At 34.1% G+C, this 15,317-nt stretch overlaps 1 protein-coding gene across 2 annotated transcripts; it reads right to left on the bottom strand.

The window, feature by feature from the left end:
- Positions 1–9,764: 9,764 nt before the first annotated feature.
- LOC110612849 (wax ester synthase/diacylglycerol acyltransferase 11) lies at positions 9,765–14,533 on the bottom strand. Of its 2 annotated transcripts, none has more exons than XM_021753672.2 (7): positions 14,258–14,533; positions 12,986–13,907; positions 11,117–11,189; positions 10,900–10,967; positions 10,439–10,648; positions 10,214–10,351; positions 9,765–10,074 (listed from the first exon to the last, which is right to left on the bottom strand). In XM_021753672.2, the coding sequence occupies exons 2-7, from the start codon at positions 13,730–13,732 to the stop codon at positions 9,925–9,927; spliced, it is 1,386 nt and encodes a 461-aa protein (XP_021609364.1). In that variant the 5' UTR covers positions 13,733–13,907; positions 14,258–14,533; the 3' UTR covers positions 9,765–9,924. The 2 variants fall into 2 exon arrangements, with proteins under 2 accessions (XP_021609364.1, XP_021609365.1); XM_021753673.2 differs by having other exon boundaries at positions 12,986–13,759.
- Between the last annotated feature and the right edge of the window lie 784 nt (positions 14,534–15,317).

The raw sequence follows: 15,317 nt of genomic DNA, 5'->3' as shown, positions 1-15,317 counted from the left end.
CTTTGTGAGCTCCTATGGGGGAGCCGGGCACCGACAGAGGGATTTTTGATGTCATGTCCATCCTCTGAGAGGAAAGATGCATGCAAAAAGTCAGACTCTCAGAAACCAGGGTCCGTGGGGATTACATCTTGCATAAGCCCCGAGACGGACAAGATTACGTGATTTCTCTGTGTTATGACGCATTGCATGAAAGCATGAATAAGAAAAAAAGAAAGAATAAGTTAAATGAATAATAATATACCTAAAAATGGAGGAATTAAAGCAAATGTTTTAGTAAAATGAAATCATAATTAATGAACTGTTTTCTCTGTTTCTACTCACTGGGCTTTTTAGCTCACCCCTTTCCCCTAACCCCAGTGTTGCAGGTTTAAGTCAGAGTCCAGAGGCTGCAGGGTAAAGTCAAGGTTCAGATATGCATGTTGTAATAGCTTAGATTATGTTTATGTATCAGTTTAGTAGTTTTAGAAGTGGACATGTAATATAAGTTGATGTAATGAAATTTGAGATAATGTATGTAATGTTAAGTAAAGTTGTGTCTATGGATTAGTTGTGCTTGGCCCTATAGACTGGTTAGTCCCTGTTAATGCATGGTTATGTTTATATTATATGTTGAGTTGAGAACCAAACTTGAGGCATGTAATGTTACCCCATTGGAGTATATGATGAGGACTCCAGTGGAGGTTTTATGGTTTTATGATTTTATGATGTATGTTTCATGTCAGGATACATGCACAGGTCAGGTTTGGGTTCAACCGATGTTCAGTTTTCATGTTTTTATGGTTAAGTTTTAATCATGTATGGGATTTGACCAAGTAATAGTATGTATGTTTGGCTTGCTACGGGTCCCGGCGGCCTTAAGCCGATCTGGATCCTAGCGCCGGTGGCGGTCCGGTTTCCGGGTCGTTACAGAATGGTATCAGAGCTTAGGGCCTCAAGAGTACGATGTGTTGAGCGATGTGCTCAGGGATTTGAGATATCTCACATCGGAAAGAGGTTGTCATAGAGGTTGTGTTAGTAGGGCAAGCACATTAAGAAAGATTAAGAGTAAGAGCATGTCCACTAGGATAGGATGTTGAGTCCTGTCTTGATGATGATGTGATATGCCATGATTTCATGCATGTGCATAAATGCTATGATGTATGACATGTTATGTATGCTATGTATGTATGATGTAGGTTCATGTGTTTCCACATGGACCGTATGATGCTCATGATTGTTTGCATGCTTGTGTGTTGTTCTTCAGAGGAGCCAGAATGCGAGGTGCTCGTCGATCTGTGGAATCGACTGGAGTTCCATCTGAGAGGGAAGGTATGGATACCTTTCCCCCTACTCTGCCAAGAGCGCAGTCGTGGGGAGTCAGCAGATGGGGAACATCAAGGGACCCTGGAAGGTCTTTTGATGTAAGCAGAGAAGCAATGGCTCCAAGAAGGATTTTCTCTTTCTTTAGTTACTCTAGGAGCCGTCGAGAGGTTGAGTTGATAGCTTCTGGGCTAGAGTGTTCTCTTTGGTCAGTAGACTCTCGTGTGATCCATCTGTGGCAGAGTCAGTCTGCCGGTCCAGTTCTATGACAGTTGAGGGTAGATGCCTTCCACCCGACATTGAGGTCCTAGACTTGACTGTCTGGACGTCAGTTTAAGGTTGGACTGGGTTTTCTACTCGTGATGCTATCTTGGTCTGCAAAGACAAGGTAGTCAGGTTCAGAGGACAGGATGGGTCAAAGATTTTTCTTCTGAGGGGACACAGTAGGGATGCCTAGAGGTTTGATGTCAGCCCGTAAGGTTCGTAGGGTACGTAGGAGGAATAGTCAGAGGGTTCTAGCTCTTGTTTGAGAGTTTAGCAGTCAGGTCGGGGAACCAGCCTCAGTGCCAGTCATTAGAGAGAGAATTCATGGATGTATTCCCAGGCGAGTTGTCAAGATTACCATCTGTCAGGGAGTTAGAGTTTGGTTTAGGAGTGGTGTCTGGACGCAGAACCATTTCTACCATTCCCTATAGGATGGCGCCTGCATAGAGAGAGGTAGCAGTAGAGTAGAGGCGAGACTTGGTAGACAAGGAGTTTTGTCCGACCTAGTACCTCACTCTGGATTGTTCCAGTATGGTTGTGGGAAACGAAGGATGAATCCTTGAGACTTTGTAACGACTGTAAGCGGTTAAACAAGGTCACTACCAAGGGCAGGTATTCCCATGCAAGATGGATGATCTATTGGGACAGCTAGTAGGAGCTGTTTGTTTTTCCAAGATAGATCTGAAATTCGGGTACTACCTGTGAGAGTTAGAGTTAGTTTTGGGTTAGTAGTGAGAAGAAGCCAGTTAGTAAAGAAGAGAAGAGAAGAGAAAGGATCAGAGTAGCGCAGCAGAAGCTTGTGGAGTTCAGGAGAAGGTGAGGTATTGCTATAATATGTTTGAAAGGTCGGGAGTTCTTACTCCAGCAGTGCCTGTGTCTCTCTTTTAGAAGAGAGGTTTTTAGGTTTTGCTTGCTTGATTGCTTGCTTGTTTATGTATGATTGATGCTATGTTTCAGATGCCTGTTTGTTTGTTTTAACATTCGGGGACGAATGTTTTTGTAAGGGGGGTAGAATGTAATACCCGGCTAGAATCCGGCATCGGGATTCCTGCCTTCCGGCGGAATCTAGGGTGTTGGATCTCTCTAGAAGGGGTAGAATGTGTTTTCTAAAATGTTTTCCCATGATTTCATGGTTTTAAATGAAAATGAATTGAGTTTTGAAGAGAAAAGACCAAGGAGGCGTTTGCCAGGTTCGGCCGCCGAAAGTGAAGTTCGGCCGCCGAACATGGAAAGGCTTCGGGAGCGCCTTTGGCCTCCGAAAGTCTTGTTTGAACGAGCCAAGGTTCGGCCGCCGAAAGTCAAGTTCGGCCGCCGAACATGCATGAGTTTAGGGGGCACGTTAGGCTGCCGAAGGTCTTCGACCAGGCCACCTATAAAGGGCCCTCAGATCGGAAATGGGCGAGTTTTCTCCCCATTCTCGAGCTCAGGTGAGTTTATGCCTTCCTTTGGTCGTTTTCGTGTTTTCTCTACCCATCTCTCAAGTTTTTCATGATTTCTACCCTTGTGTTTGAAGATTTAAAGCTTAAAAGGAGTTTTGGGAGCTTGGAGCTTTTGGAGCTTGGTTTCCTCCACATCTCCAAGGTTCGGGTCACACCAACCCTCGATCTCCAAGAGGTTAGTGTAGATCCTTGCTTCCCTAATGTTTTCATGAAGTTTTAAGTAAGTTTTATAGTGTTTGATGGTTGAGTTTGGGTAGAAATGCATGTTTAAGGTTTATGTGGGTTTTATACCCAATGTATGTTATGTGATGTTTGTGTTGAGGAGTTTATGGTAGTTTATGCTCCTTTATGCTTGTGGGAGTGAGTATGCATGATTGGGAGAGAGTATGTGAGGATTTGGGTGTTTTGAGTTTGGTTTTTGGCTTGGCAGAATCGGACCTGTCGTCCAGAGGGGACCAGGTTCGGCCGCCGAAAGGAGTTTCGGCCGCCGAACCTGCATGGGAGGCAGTCTTTAGGCTGCCGAACGTGCCCCCGAAGGAGGGACTTTCGTTTCTGTCCAGGGGTTTCGGCCGCCGAACCTGCCGCCGAACTTACCCGAGTTTCGTCTCTGGAAGGGACTTTCGGCCGCCGAAGGTGCCGCCGAAAGTGCCCTGTCCAGCCGTTTCTTGGGTGTTTTCCATGCATGTTTAAGTGATGTTTAGAGGGGTTTTAGGGGGTATGTTTATGAGTTGTTAGAATGTGTTTGGCACCTCATTCGAGTCCACCTGTGTAGGATCGGACCCGAGAGACCGAGGAGGCCATCAGGGTTAGCAGTTGCAGAGTCAGTCAGCGTCTGCCAGGAGGTGAGTAGAACTAAACTTAATCTTTTATGCACAAAATCTAATGCCTAAAGCATGTTCATGCATCATGATTATGTATAGTAGGTTGATTGCACTAGTTCACGAATATGTTGCATTGCATTATTTCATGTTGATGCTGAGGTAGGGTGGACCGAGACGACTTCAATAGCCCATATCTGTCACGAGTCTTGTCTTAGTCCTTTGAGAGCCGGACAAGTACATGTAGGAAAGTCCATGTGAGCTCTCTGTGGACCAGACACCATGTCATGTATGTTACAGGCCTTTGTGAGCTCCTATGGGGGAGCCGGGCACCGACAGAGGGATTTTTGATGTCATGTCCATCCTCTGAGAGGAAAGATGCATGCAAAAAGTCAGACTCTCAGAAACCAGGGTCCGTGGGGATTACATCTTGCATAAGCCCCGAGACGGACAAGATTACGTGATTTCTCTGTGTTATGACGCATTGCATGAAAGCATGAATAAGAAAAAAAGAAAGAATAAGTTAAATGAATAATAATATACCTAAAAATGGAGGAATTAAAGCAAATGTTTTAGTAAAATGAAATCATAATTAATGAACTGTTTTCTCTGTTTCTACTCACTGGGCTTTTTAGCTCACCCCTTTCCCCTAACCCCAGTGTTGCAGGTTTAAGTCAGAGTCCAGAGGCTGCAGGGTAAAGTCAAGGTTCAGATATGCATGTTGTAATAGCTTAGATTATGTTTATGTATCAGTTTAGTAGTTTTAGAAGTGGACATGTAATATAAGTTGATGTAATGAAATTTGAGATAATGTATGTAATGTTAAGTAAAGTTGTGTCTATGGATTAGTTGTGCTTGGCCCTATAGACTGGTTAGTCCCTGTTAATGCATGGTTATGTTTATATTATATGTTGAGTTGAGAACCAAACTTGAGGCATGTAATGTTACCCCATTGGAGTATATGATGAGGACTCCAGTGGAGGTTTTATGGTTTTATGATTTTATGATGTATGTTTCATGTCAGGATACATGCACAGGTCAGGTTTGGGTTCAACCGATGTTCAGTTTTCATGTTTTTATGGTTAAGTTTTAATCATGTATGGGATTTGACCAAGTAATAGTATGTATGTTTGGCTTGCTACGGGTCCCGGCGGCCTTAAGCCGATCTGGATCCTAGCGCCGGTGGCGGTCCGGTTTCCGGGTCGTTACACTCTAGGTACTTTTCTAGAGCATCCATAGATACTTGAGAAGTATTATGAGGTATTCATGACATTAAAAAAGGAAGAATAGCTACTAAAACTTATAAATTTAAACTTTAGTCAACCATTATAAATATAATATCTATTTTAAAGTATGTGCAATCTACAATGATACAACAATTAGTTTGGAAGGGTTCTAAAAATCTAATAATTGTGTACTCTACTATAGAAATCATACAATTTGTTGCATGAGATACTACAAATAAAAAAAGTAGAAAATATATTTTTAGTTCTATGTGCATTTTGGAATGCTAAAACGATCAGTTTGGAACAAAGAAATGAAGCTCTCACAAAATAAATTTAGACACCTAACACTTAAGTCTTTATCAGAAAAACAAGTTGAAAATGTAGGAGAATTGCTTCAGCTATGAAATTAGTTGTTCCATTCACTTAAGCTATGTATGTACTATAGTTGTTCAGTCATCTTTAATAGATGGACATTGTATATTGATGGTAATGGCTTTAGTGCAAATGGGAGTCTATTAGAAATATGTTCCCTAGAGCCATGTACTGTAGTATTGATTTGATATAATTTTACATTCCTAAGTATAAACAATAGATAATTTAATTACTAAAATATTGTCTGAATTATTAAATATAATATATTTCCCATTAGGTTTTGGTAGTTGTTCCATTCTCATGGGGTTGAGAATATGATGATAGAACATACTTATGCTAAATACTATAAAAAAATTCACATTTGTAAGATGTCTCATTAGGAATGACTTATCCAGATTAGACTATCATATTTATCTGCCTCTGCTGATTAGTATAGATATACTGATAATAGTAGAATGTTGAGTCTTATAGCATAAAACATATGATGTCTAGGCAGATATATTAGCACTTATAGTGATAAGTGGATTGAAAAAGTAGTGCTTAGATGAAGAACACATGGAGATTACTCTTGTCAATATTTGTTCATCTAGATCATAATAGTGCATATAATCCTTAGATTTAAGATGGCTCTTGTCTCATCTGTAGGTGGTTTGAATTTATACTGCTTACGTACTTGTATTATCTATAGAGATATTATGAATTATTGGCTTTATTAGTTGTATATAGAGGTAAGAGGTAAGTCGAGATAGGATTCGTCACCCTGGGTAAATGGGCGGAAACCTATGACTTTATTAATTGTTCTTGATAATAACTCCTTGGCGAAAATAGCTCGACTTTGTTAGAAAAAGAATTTTCTAATGTAAATCTTGTTAATCAAGAATTAGAATTAAATGAGGTCATATGATCTAGATTATTAAGGTTTGACATTTAAGGTGACCTTAACTTGGATTGGGATTCTGTAATGAAAGGATTCTAGTGCATGATAATTCATGATCATGATTCAAATTGAATAGAATAATACATTTATTATTAATTGGATAGACATGGTGTATTATGCTAAACACAAACCATGATTTATGAGAATCGAGAATACATGAGATGTCATTTGAGGTATATGAAAAGGTTCTTTTTGTTTCTATTGCCAATTGACTATGAACATGGGAAGTCACATATATAAGGATCAATCTTGGTAAGATTAATTAATTAAATGTGTTTGATTAATTATATTAATTATACAAGTCTCTAACATAACTTGAACTAAATTCAATCATGATGAGGTAAAGTTAAATTTATTGGAGATAATGAATTCATATGATAAATTCTATCTATGTAGAACATGAATTTTAAAGAAGAAGATGAATTTATATGATGAATTGTATCCATGTAGGACATGGATTTTAAATTAAAAAAATGAATTCATGTGATGAATTAAAGCAATGTAGGACATGAATATTAGAGAATAAGATAGAATTAAAGTGAGTAGGACATGGACTTGGAAGAAGATAAAAATATTTTATTGCCATATTTAATATGAGCTTGATTTAATGTAATATAGGCCTTAAATATATTTTGACGGAATTAAGAAATTAAATCTTATTTTCTTAATGGGTCTAAGACGAAATCTTTGTCTAGCCCATATTCAATCAATGTAATTAATTTATAAGAAAATAATTAATTAAATTAATATGATTAATTTAATTAATTTAGATTTAATAATAGATATATGTATGACACATGTTGAAATTATTTTTAAGACTATAGAATTAACACATAGGTCAAACACTCCTTTCATATGGGTTTGAGTTACTTAATAATAAAATATCATATTGGGTCTAAGATCAAATATTGATCAAACCCAATAATTCATTAATAATAATTAATGGATTTGGTTAAGTATCAGATTGATTAATTAAACTAATAGAGATTAATTTAATTAATTAAATCAAAGAATTAATACATATACGTGATACATGAAAAATTCACTCTAGGCTACAATTATTTTATACATGGTTTAGGAGTTATTTAGGAAGAGTTTACGGGTTAAAGATTTAAATCTCTAACCATTATCCATCCACCCCAACTCTAGATAAAGGAGAAATTTGAGGGATGGAAAGGTAAGCTTCATTTGTCTTCCACAAAAATTTGAAAGCTCCTCCATTCCATCATCTTTCACTTCATCTTCTTCTTGGTTGAGAGAAATTTTTATCTCCATTATTGTGAGTTAATTTATTATTTCTACAACTCATCACACATAGCATGTAAGAAAAACCTCACTCTTCTTTTTCGGCTTTTAAGAGAAATATAGAGACAAAAGATTTTGATCATAGGAGGTAGATTGTGCCGAGATTGGTTCGTGTGGAAGAATCACAGAGTCTACATTTAAAGGCCTAAATTCCATTAAACGAAGATTTGGTCTGTACTACAAGAGCCATAGATTGTATTTTTTTTTCAATTATTTTTGCATGAGCTTTGCCCCCTCTATAATACTCATACTTTTCCTTACTTTTCTTGAGTTTTTGCATTAAAAATCATTGACTTTCTACTATAGCAATGCTAAGCTCTATATCATGAGCATGAGTAGCCAATTCTTCAAAGGTCCTGGGCTAGATGCCTTGAAGATGCACCTCAACCCCTAATGCATGCCTTGTATACACATATCCAAAGCATAAATTTTCTAGGAGGCAATCTTTGCAGTTTAGACTTAAGTTCCTCCACCTATGAATGTCTTCAATCACATGTTTTTCTATCTATTAGCGAGTGTTTGTAAGTTCAATCATGCTGACAACTTGATGAGTACTGTAGAAACGTTTGAGGAATTCTCACTCAGGTTGTTCTCAACTATCAATGGTGCCTGGCTCCAAATTAATGTACCATTCAAAGACACTTCAAATTTCTTGACCATGAGATCTCTCTCAATACCAACATTCTTGCAAGTTTCCATAAAATGAGTCACATGTTGTCTCGGATTGGCTTTACCATCAAACTGTCGAAACTTTGGGGGTTGATAGTTAGCACGCATCTTAATGAGGTTGATCCTTTGGGTGTAAGGCTTACTATATGTGTAAGAATGCTGAGTAATAATTTCAACTTGATCCTTAATGGCCTCCTTGATGATATCTTTGAGTTGGTTCAAAGGAACAACTTGCAAGCCTTTTGCAGTAGCAGCAATGGAACTCTCCCCGCCTTCTTGCTGATTTTTTGTTTGAGATTCCTTGATGGCAATTGGTGCTTTCTCAATCAACCCATCCACCTTGCTCATTAAATAAGCAATCTGATTATTTTTCTCTTTGACTGAATCAATTAATGTCGTCAAAAGTTTGCTCATTTTGGTGATGCTCGTCTAGAGAAGTTGTATTGGTCAACATGACAAGCATGGTATCAGATTCCTTAGATTTGTCAGAAGCATCAAGAGTTGCAAATGACTTCTCATTTGTATTTTGTGAAGTACTTAGTGCATTTCCTTGTGAAACCATAGAAATTGATTCTTGATAAAGGAAAGAGATTAAAAGTATAGAGATCCCATTGAGCATACCAAAAATTTGTACATACAAATTTTATATTTGAAATTAAAAGACAAGAAAATAGTGAAAAAATATTAATTTAAATAAAGAAAAGTGGGATTGGATCTCAAAAAAATAAATTTCTTAAAATAAAGAAACTCAATCCTTTGATTATTTTCTTTGATAATTGTAATTCAAGAGCTTGAAAAAGCTTATTCTTGAATCGATAAAGAAGATCTCATCAATTTGGGAAAGGACTTACAGATTTGATAGTCTTGAAGTTTGGGTGGAAATTATATAAAGCTTGTAGATAATTTCATTTAACACTTGTGATTCAAGGGCTTAAAAAGCTTATTTTTAAATCGGTAAAGAAGACTTTTTCGATTAGAAGAAGGATTGTAGATTTGTATGTTTGGATAGAAGTTCTGTAGAGTTGTTAGCTTGTAATCTTGACAGAACTTCTACAGATTAAAACTTGATCTTTTTGGTTCATTTTTGAGGAGTACAATCTCTTTATTTATAGAGGATTTGAGAAGAAAAACTCCAATTAACTTTTGACAAGTATTATCATTTTATTAGTTGACTTGTCACTTTTTAATTTAGGTGATATGTTTTAATTGGCTAATTTTATACCATATAGGCTTATTTAGTAAAATTAATTTAATTAAAAATTATTAAATAATATTTATGGATCTAAGAGACATGTGATCTTTTATAATTAATTTTTTTTTATTCCTAAACATATTTTTCTTACATCTTTAAGGCATGAGTTTTAAGAAGAATGTGCAAGAAAACAAACTTAGAAGCTCTTATTATTAGTTTTTCTTTTTTATTTGATTTCATCCATATATATAAAATCAATATGGAATAATAATTTTATTACAAGATTGTTACAGCTATTCTGGCTTCCAAATTAAAGACTATTTTTAATGTATGAGGATATCAATGAACTATTAAACTTATCTGACAGAATAGGCAAGAAGTATTTTGTTTTCTCTCCTATATATCATAAACTAGCCAATGCAGCTTCCTTCATTTCCAGCAAGGAATCTTGGAAGCACTTAGCGAGAAATTCTGGGTCAGGAATAATATCTTTGGCCACCACAATTTGCATTTCAGCTTTCCCCGCATAGCTCACCACGTGCATTACCAATGCCTATGTGTCAAAACATAGTAAATTCCAAACATCGTCAACAAGAAAAACATTCAACATTTCTCCACTATCTTGTTTTCTAAATGAAGCATCAACAACAAAAACATAGTGAATTAGAAAATATTGAGTTTGAAGGAAGTACTTGGGGTAAGCTAGATGTGTTAACCCTTATGAATGTTATAGGGTTGCCTGCTATTGTAATCTCCTCTTTAGGTCCGACCACATTTGAGATTGTAAAGGTTGTATTACACATAATTCTGTAGTTAAGTAAGCTAGCAACCTGCAATACGCAAAATGGAAGAGAATTAATTAATCCACAATTAAGGGTTTCATTTTTTTTTTCCCTTCTTTCTTTATTTTGTTGTACCTTTGGTCCCAACCATGACATTGCTAGATCCCCAACTTTGTATGAGAAGTGAGCTTCTAATGTCTTCTTCTTCCTATCTATCATTTCCTTGGCTCTCTTCACATGCTCAAGAGGTTCAATTTTATGGTAATAATAAATAGGCAATAGCAGAATGCCAAACTTGTTGCCCCAACGACATGTCGAATTGCTTTCCATCATCTTTGTCATATCCTGAAAATGCCACAGTATTTTCCATTCAAAAACCACAGTCAAATTTCAATTGTTTTTCTAAAAGGAAAATTTATTATTGTTTTGAAATTTCACGAAAAATTAATTGCTTTAATATTGCAGGACTAAATATACAATTATATTCTGAAATTGTAAGGACTAATTATTTTACTTTTTAATTACAGGAATTAAATAATACTTTTTTCCTTTTATAAAATATATATAATATATAAAGGAATAAATAGTTAACTTACCTGCAATCCCGTTTGCGATCTTAAATTAACCATAGCTATTCCAGTAAGTTGCTGCCCTTCTTTCAAAGCTAATTAACAAAGTATGAAAATCAGATTAGGAGACGTTTCATTACAGTTCATCCAAATAACATTATTTGATAATTCTACTGTATGTATTTCACAATAGAAAGGGAAAAAAATATGGAAAATAGTTTTTGAAAACACAGTCTAAACATACAATTTGGTGATCGATGATCCAAGTATGTTGATATACCCGTTGATATCACTCCAAAAAGAACATCATTAATGGTCTGCAATTTGGACAAAATCAGTGTTATTATAACTCTGTTTGGCAAAAGGGTCAAGGTAGTGTTTAGTATTCCAAACAGATTTAATGTTTTATAGTGAACTATAAAATACTATCCTTTCATTTTTTTATATAGCAACTATTAAAAGAATAAAAAACTATTAGAACTATTAATATTGTCGGATAACATATAAATAAAAGAGTTCACTAAGATCACCACATATATTTATACCCTTAACTTCAAAGTTTATACCACAATGAGTATTAAATGCATGTGCAATGAACAATATCGATATAACATGCTTGACAGTCCAAGTATGGACTAATCGACTCTGCATTTATTAGCTAATTACCCTCCATTAAATGAGTCGCCAGACAAATCTACCGAAAATTCTTCCAGCCATATTCAACGGAACGTGTCACAGGTCAAGGCGACTAGAGATATATATACCGTTGATATAACCTGAATGGAGGGGATCCCTGACTTACAAAATCCATCATTTCTATTCCCTCAAAAAAAATTCTCAACCTCTCTAAATTCATAACTTGGTTTATTAACTTTCATTTATTTCACTATATATTTCTCATTAAACCAATCATAATTTATTAATTTTCTAATTGAATCGAACTATTATCTAGGTGTCCTCATCCGGTGACCTCCGAATCTCATTTCATCGTGTCCAACAAAATGTATTAAGTTATTTTAATTGAAGTTAAATTTTGATTATTTTTAAAAAACTAAATAATTATAAATTTGTTAAATTTTGGATGATAAATTCCACTTAATTACTTTATATTAGAATTTTTCTTATTCAAATTAGGGTGAGAAGTATTAAGTTAGAACCAAAATAATGAATCGAATTGAATCGATTTAAAATTTAAATTTAGTATTTTTTTTTTACCGTTCAAATTTGATGTTTTAAAAATTTAGGTGATATAATTTTGTTTGATTTTGATAAAACAAAATCTGTAAAATCAAACTTAATATAATATTTTTTTTAATGATTTTATATGAATGCATATATAAATTATGAAACTTTTTTAAACAAAATTTATAGTTTGAATTTAAAGTTTGTTATTTTTTATTTTATTTAATGGCTGTTATTAAATAAAAATTAATATTTGAAACATTTGAATTGAATTAAATAAAATTAAAAAAAAAGTATATTAAAATCAATCAAACTGATTCGATTCGAATTAAATCAATTTGAGGTAAATATGTTCGGTTTGTATCGAATTTTCTTAGATTCCACTTCAACAAATTTTTAAAATTTAATTTTTTATTTTTTTAACTTAATTAGATTTTAAATTAAATCCATCCTAAATTCATGTACCACAAAAATAAGGAGCGACCTAAATCAACTCATCTATCTAATTGGAGAGGCAAAAAGACAAATTTGATAACTTGTAAGAAAGAAAGACATAAAAATCAAGAATCAAGACAAATAAGCAAAGACATCAACACCACACATTCACACAGTTTAAGAAACCTAATCGAGTTGAAAATCCTTTTATTTTTGTCCACAGATTGAGGGGAAGCGAGGGGTTAGAATCACGTGTTTTCAACTAAACCTTTCCTATTTTGGGCATTTTAATTAAATCACTATTAAAATTTGGCCCATCAAAGAGAGACATATATCTAATTTGCCATTTTTGCACAACAATAAGTAACTACACAATCATCCCATTTTTAAAAAAATTAACATCTCTTTGTTTCTTGCTAACTAAAAATTAGGTATTTTTCACTCTATGAGAATTCTAAGAAAAAAAATAATAAAAAGGGAAAACATTTTACTTTACCGCATTAGCAACGACTTTTTTCACCATCTTCATGTCTTCAATCAAAAATTTAGCGGTAGCCACTTTTCTCGGCCACAGCTCCACTCCATCACCGCCAGATATCACTGTCTTCCGATCACGAACCCACAAACACCTCAACACAAAATCCACACAGAAAAATAAACTAAATAGGACCATCTTCAGAACACCCATCAAAATCCCTCTCCAATCTTTTCCTTCTCTCCAATCCCTCCGACCTCCAGTCATCAACGTGGGTACTGCCATTGGATCTTCCGCCTTTCTGCAGCTTGTCAGCAACATCGACATCAATGAGATCCCATCTCCAAGAGCGTGATGAATCCTGAATATCACACACTTCTTCTCCTTCATGATATGGATTTCCCATAAAGGCTTATCGCTGCTAAGCGGGCTACTTACAGATAAATCTGCTATATAGTTATTCAATATTTTATCAACATCATCGCTGCTGTTGGTGATGGATGTTTCGTCAACAAGTATGATGTGCCGGTCAACGTCAACCTCTGTTCTTCTCCAGTGCTCGAATCCATTCTTGTCATGCACAAGAAGACTACAGAATCTTGGGTGCTTCACCATTAGAGAGTTCTTTATGGTGGATTTTATGGCTTCTATATCCATGTTGTGTTTAAAGCCAAGTAAGCAGTGGATTACGGTTTTCATTTCCGGCTGGAGAAATAGCCTGCCGGCAGGAGTGAGTGGCTCGTCGGAGACGTGAACAGAGGATGCCATTTAAAAGTGGAGTGCGATATGTGGCAACTTTGAAAATAGTCAAAGAATTAATAGCCACCAAAATTTAAGGGAAACTTGGAACAGGATGAGAGTAAAGCATGCTTTGAATTCCATTGCCAAAAAGTTTCAAATGTTTGAATGGTCAAATCAATGTCGACGACACCCACACTGCAACCTTCATTAATTAATTAATAAAATTACAATTAATTTTTATTGATTAAATAAAAAAAACTTGATTCATGCAATTGAAGTAGTCAATAAATGTTTTGTTATTGATTAAAAATAAGAAAATTACTAAATACATTATTTATTTTATTTTACTATGAATTAAAATTTTTATTTATTTTTCATTTATTTATAAAAAATAACTTATATTTAAAAATATTTTTTATAAAAAATAATTTCTATATAAATGGTTTATTCTAAATGAAAGGTATTAAAATGTACATAATCATATAGAGTATATTTTATTACATTATACGCATAAAGAAGACATTTTCATAAAAATATAGAAAATATACATACCTGGAAATAGGAAGACGTAAGTTTTCTTATATTATTACTTGTAAAAATCCATTTTTGACTGGTGAGCTTCCCGAAGTACGATGCCGACGAGAACCTACTGGCTGCGAGCCGCCGGCTGGGACTGAGAATCGATGGACAGAAAACGGGGAGGGGAAGTCGGCTAACAATCGAGAGCAGGGGAGGACAGACTAGCTGTCGCAGAGAGAGACTCGAGGGAGGGGAGACTGTTGGCGGAGAGGATTTGAGACATGTTGATTGGTTTACTGGTCAGGAGAGGAATTGATATTATTAATTATAGGAAAGGAGGGAAATACTGAATTGTCAAAAATGTCCTTATATAATTTTAATAATTATAAATTTATTTTTATTTAAAATTTTTATTTTAATTAGTTAATTAGATTAGTATTTTATTTAAATTTAAATTTAAATTGATTGAATGCACTATTTTTTTTTAATTTTATTTTTTTTAAATTTTATTATAACTAAAATTCAAAAATTTACATTTAAAAATTATGAAAAATAATAGTTTTATTGTTTGCGGATATTTGAATTTTTAAATTTTAGCGATATTAAAAATGTTACTGTGTATATTAATTTCATGGCTAAACATTTAGCCGCAAATAATTTGTCGCTGGTAATTTTGCAACAAAACATATACTTGACTATTAAATAGGTAATAAATAAATTTTTCAAAATTATGATAAATAAATATAAATATAAAGATATTATTATTTAAGAGTATTTTTTTAATAATATAATTAGTAAACATAAATATAATCAAATTTTTTAAATAATTTTACATTTTTATAACTATGTAAACATATTAATTTTAAATTTTGTAATGTAAAATTTACTATATATTCATATCAATAACAGTTTTATAATTATAACTCAACTTAATTTTTTTTATTTATTTTAAAATTTTTATGAATTTATATATATATATATATATTCATATTTTAAAATAATTATTTATAAGTTGCAATATACATTCAATATACAAAGCAAAAGATTTATATATTTTAAATTTTTTATACTAATAATAATAAAATAAGAAACA

Source organism: Manihot esculenta, chromosome 7, assembly GCF_001659605.2.
Source record: "Manihot esculenta cultivar AM560-2 chromosome 7, M.esculenta_v8, whole genome shotgun sequence".
Lineage (NCBI taxonomy): Eukaryota > Viridiplantae > Streptophyta > Magnoliopsida > Malpighiales > Euphorbiaceae > Manihot > Manihot esculenta.
Note: the sequence above shows the minus strand (reverse complement) of the source record. Positions and strands in the feature narration are given on the sequence as shown.

What these genes read in the sequence shown, in the direction of transcription:
- LOC110612849 (XM_021753672.2), bottom strand. Translation starts at nt 13,732, where the DNA reads ATGGCATCCTCTGTTCACGTCTCCGACGAGCCACTCACTCCTGCCGGC. An exon ending in TGTCATGGTTGGGACCAAAG is followed by an intron (nt 10,352 to 10,438) that starts GTACAACAAAAT and finishes TGCGTATTGCAG; the next exon opens with GTTGCTAGCTTACTTAACTA. An exon ending in ACACATCTAGCTTACCCCAA is followed by an intron (nt 10,075 to 10,213) that starts GTACTTCCTTCA and finishes TTTGACACATAG; the next exon opens with GCATTGGTAATGCACGTGGT.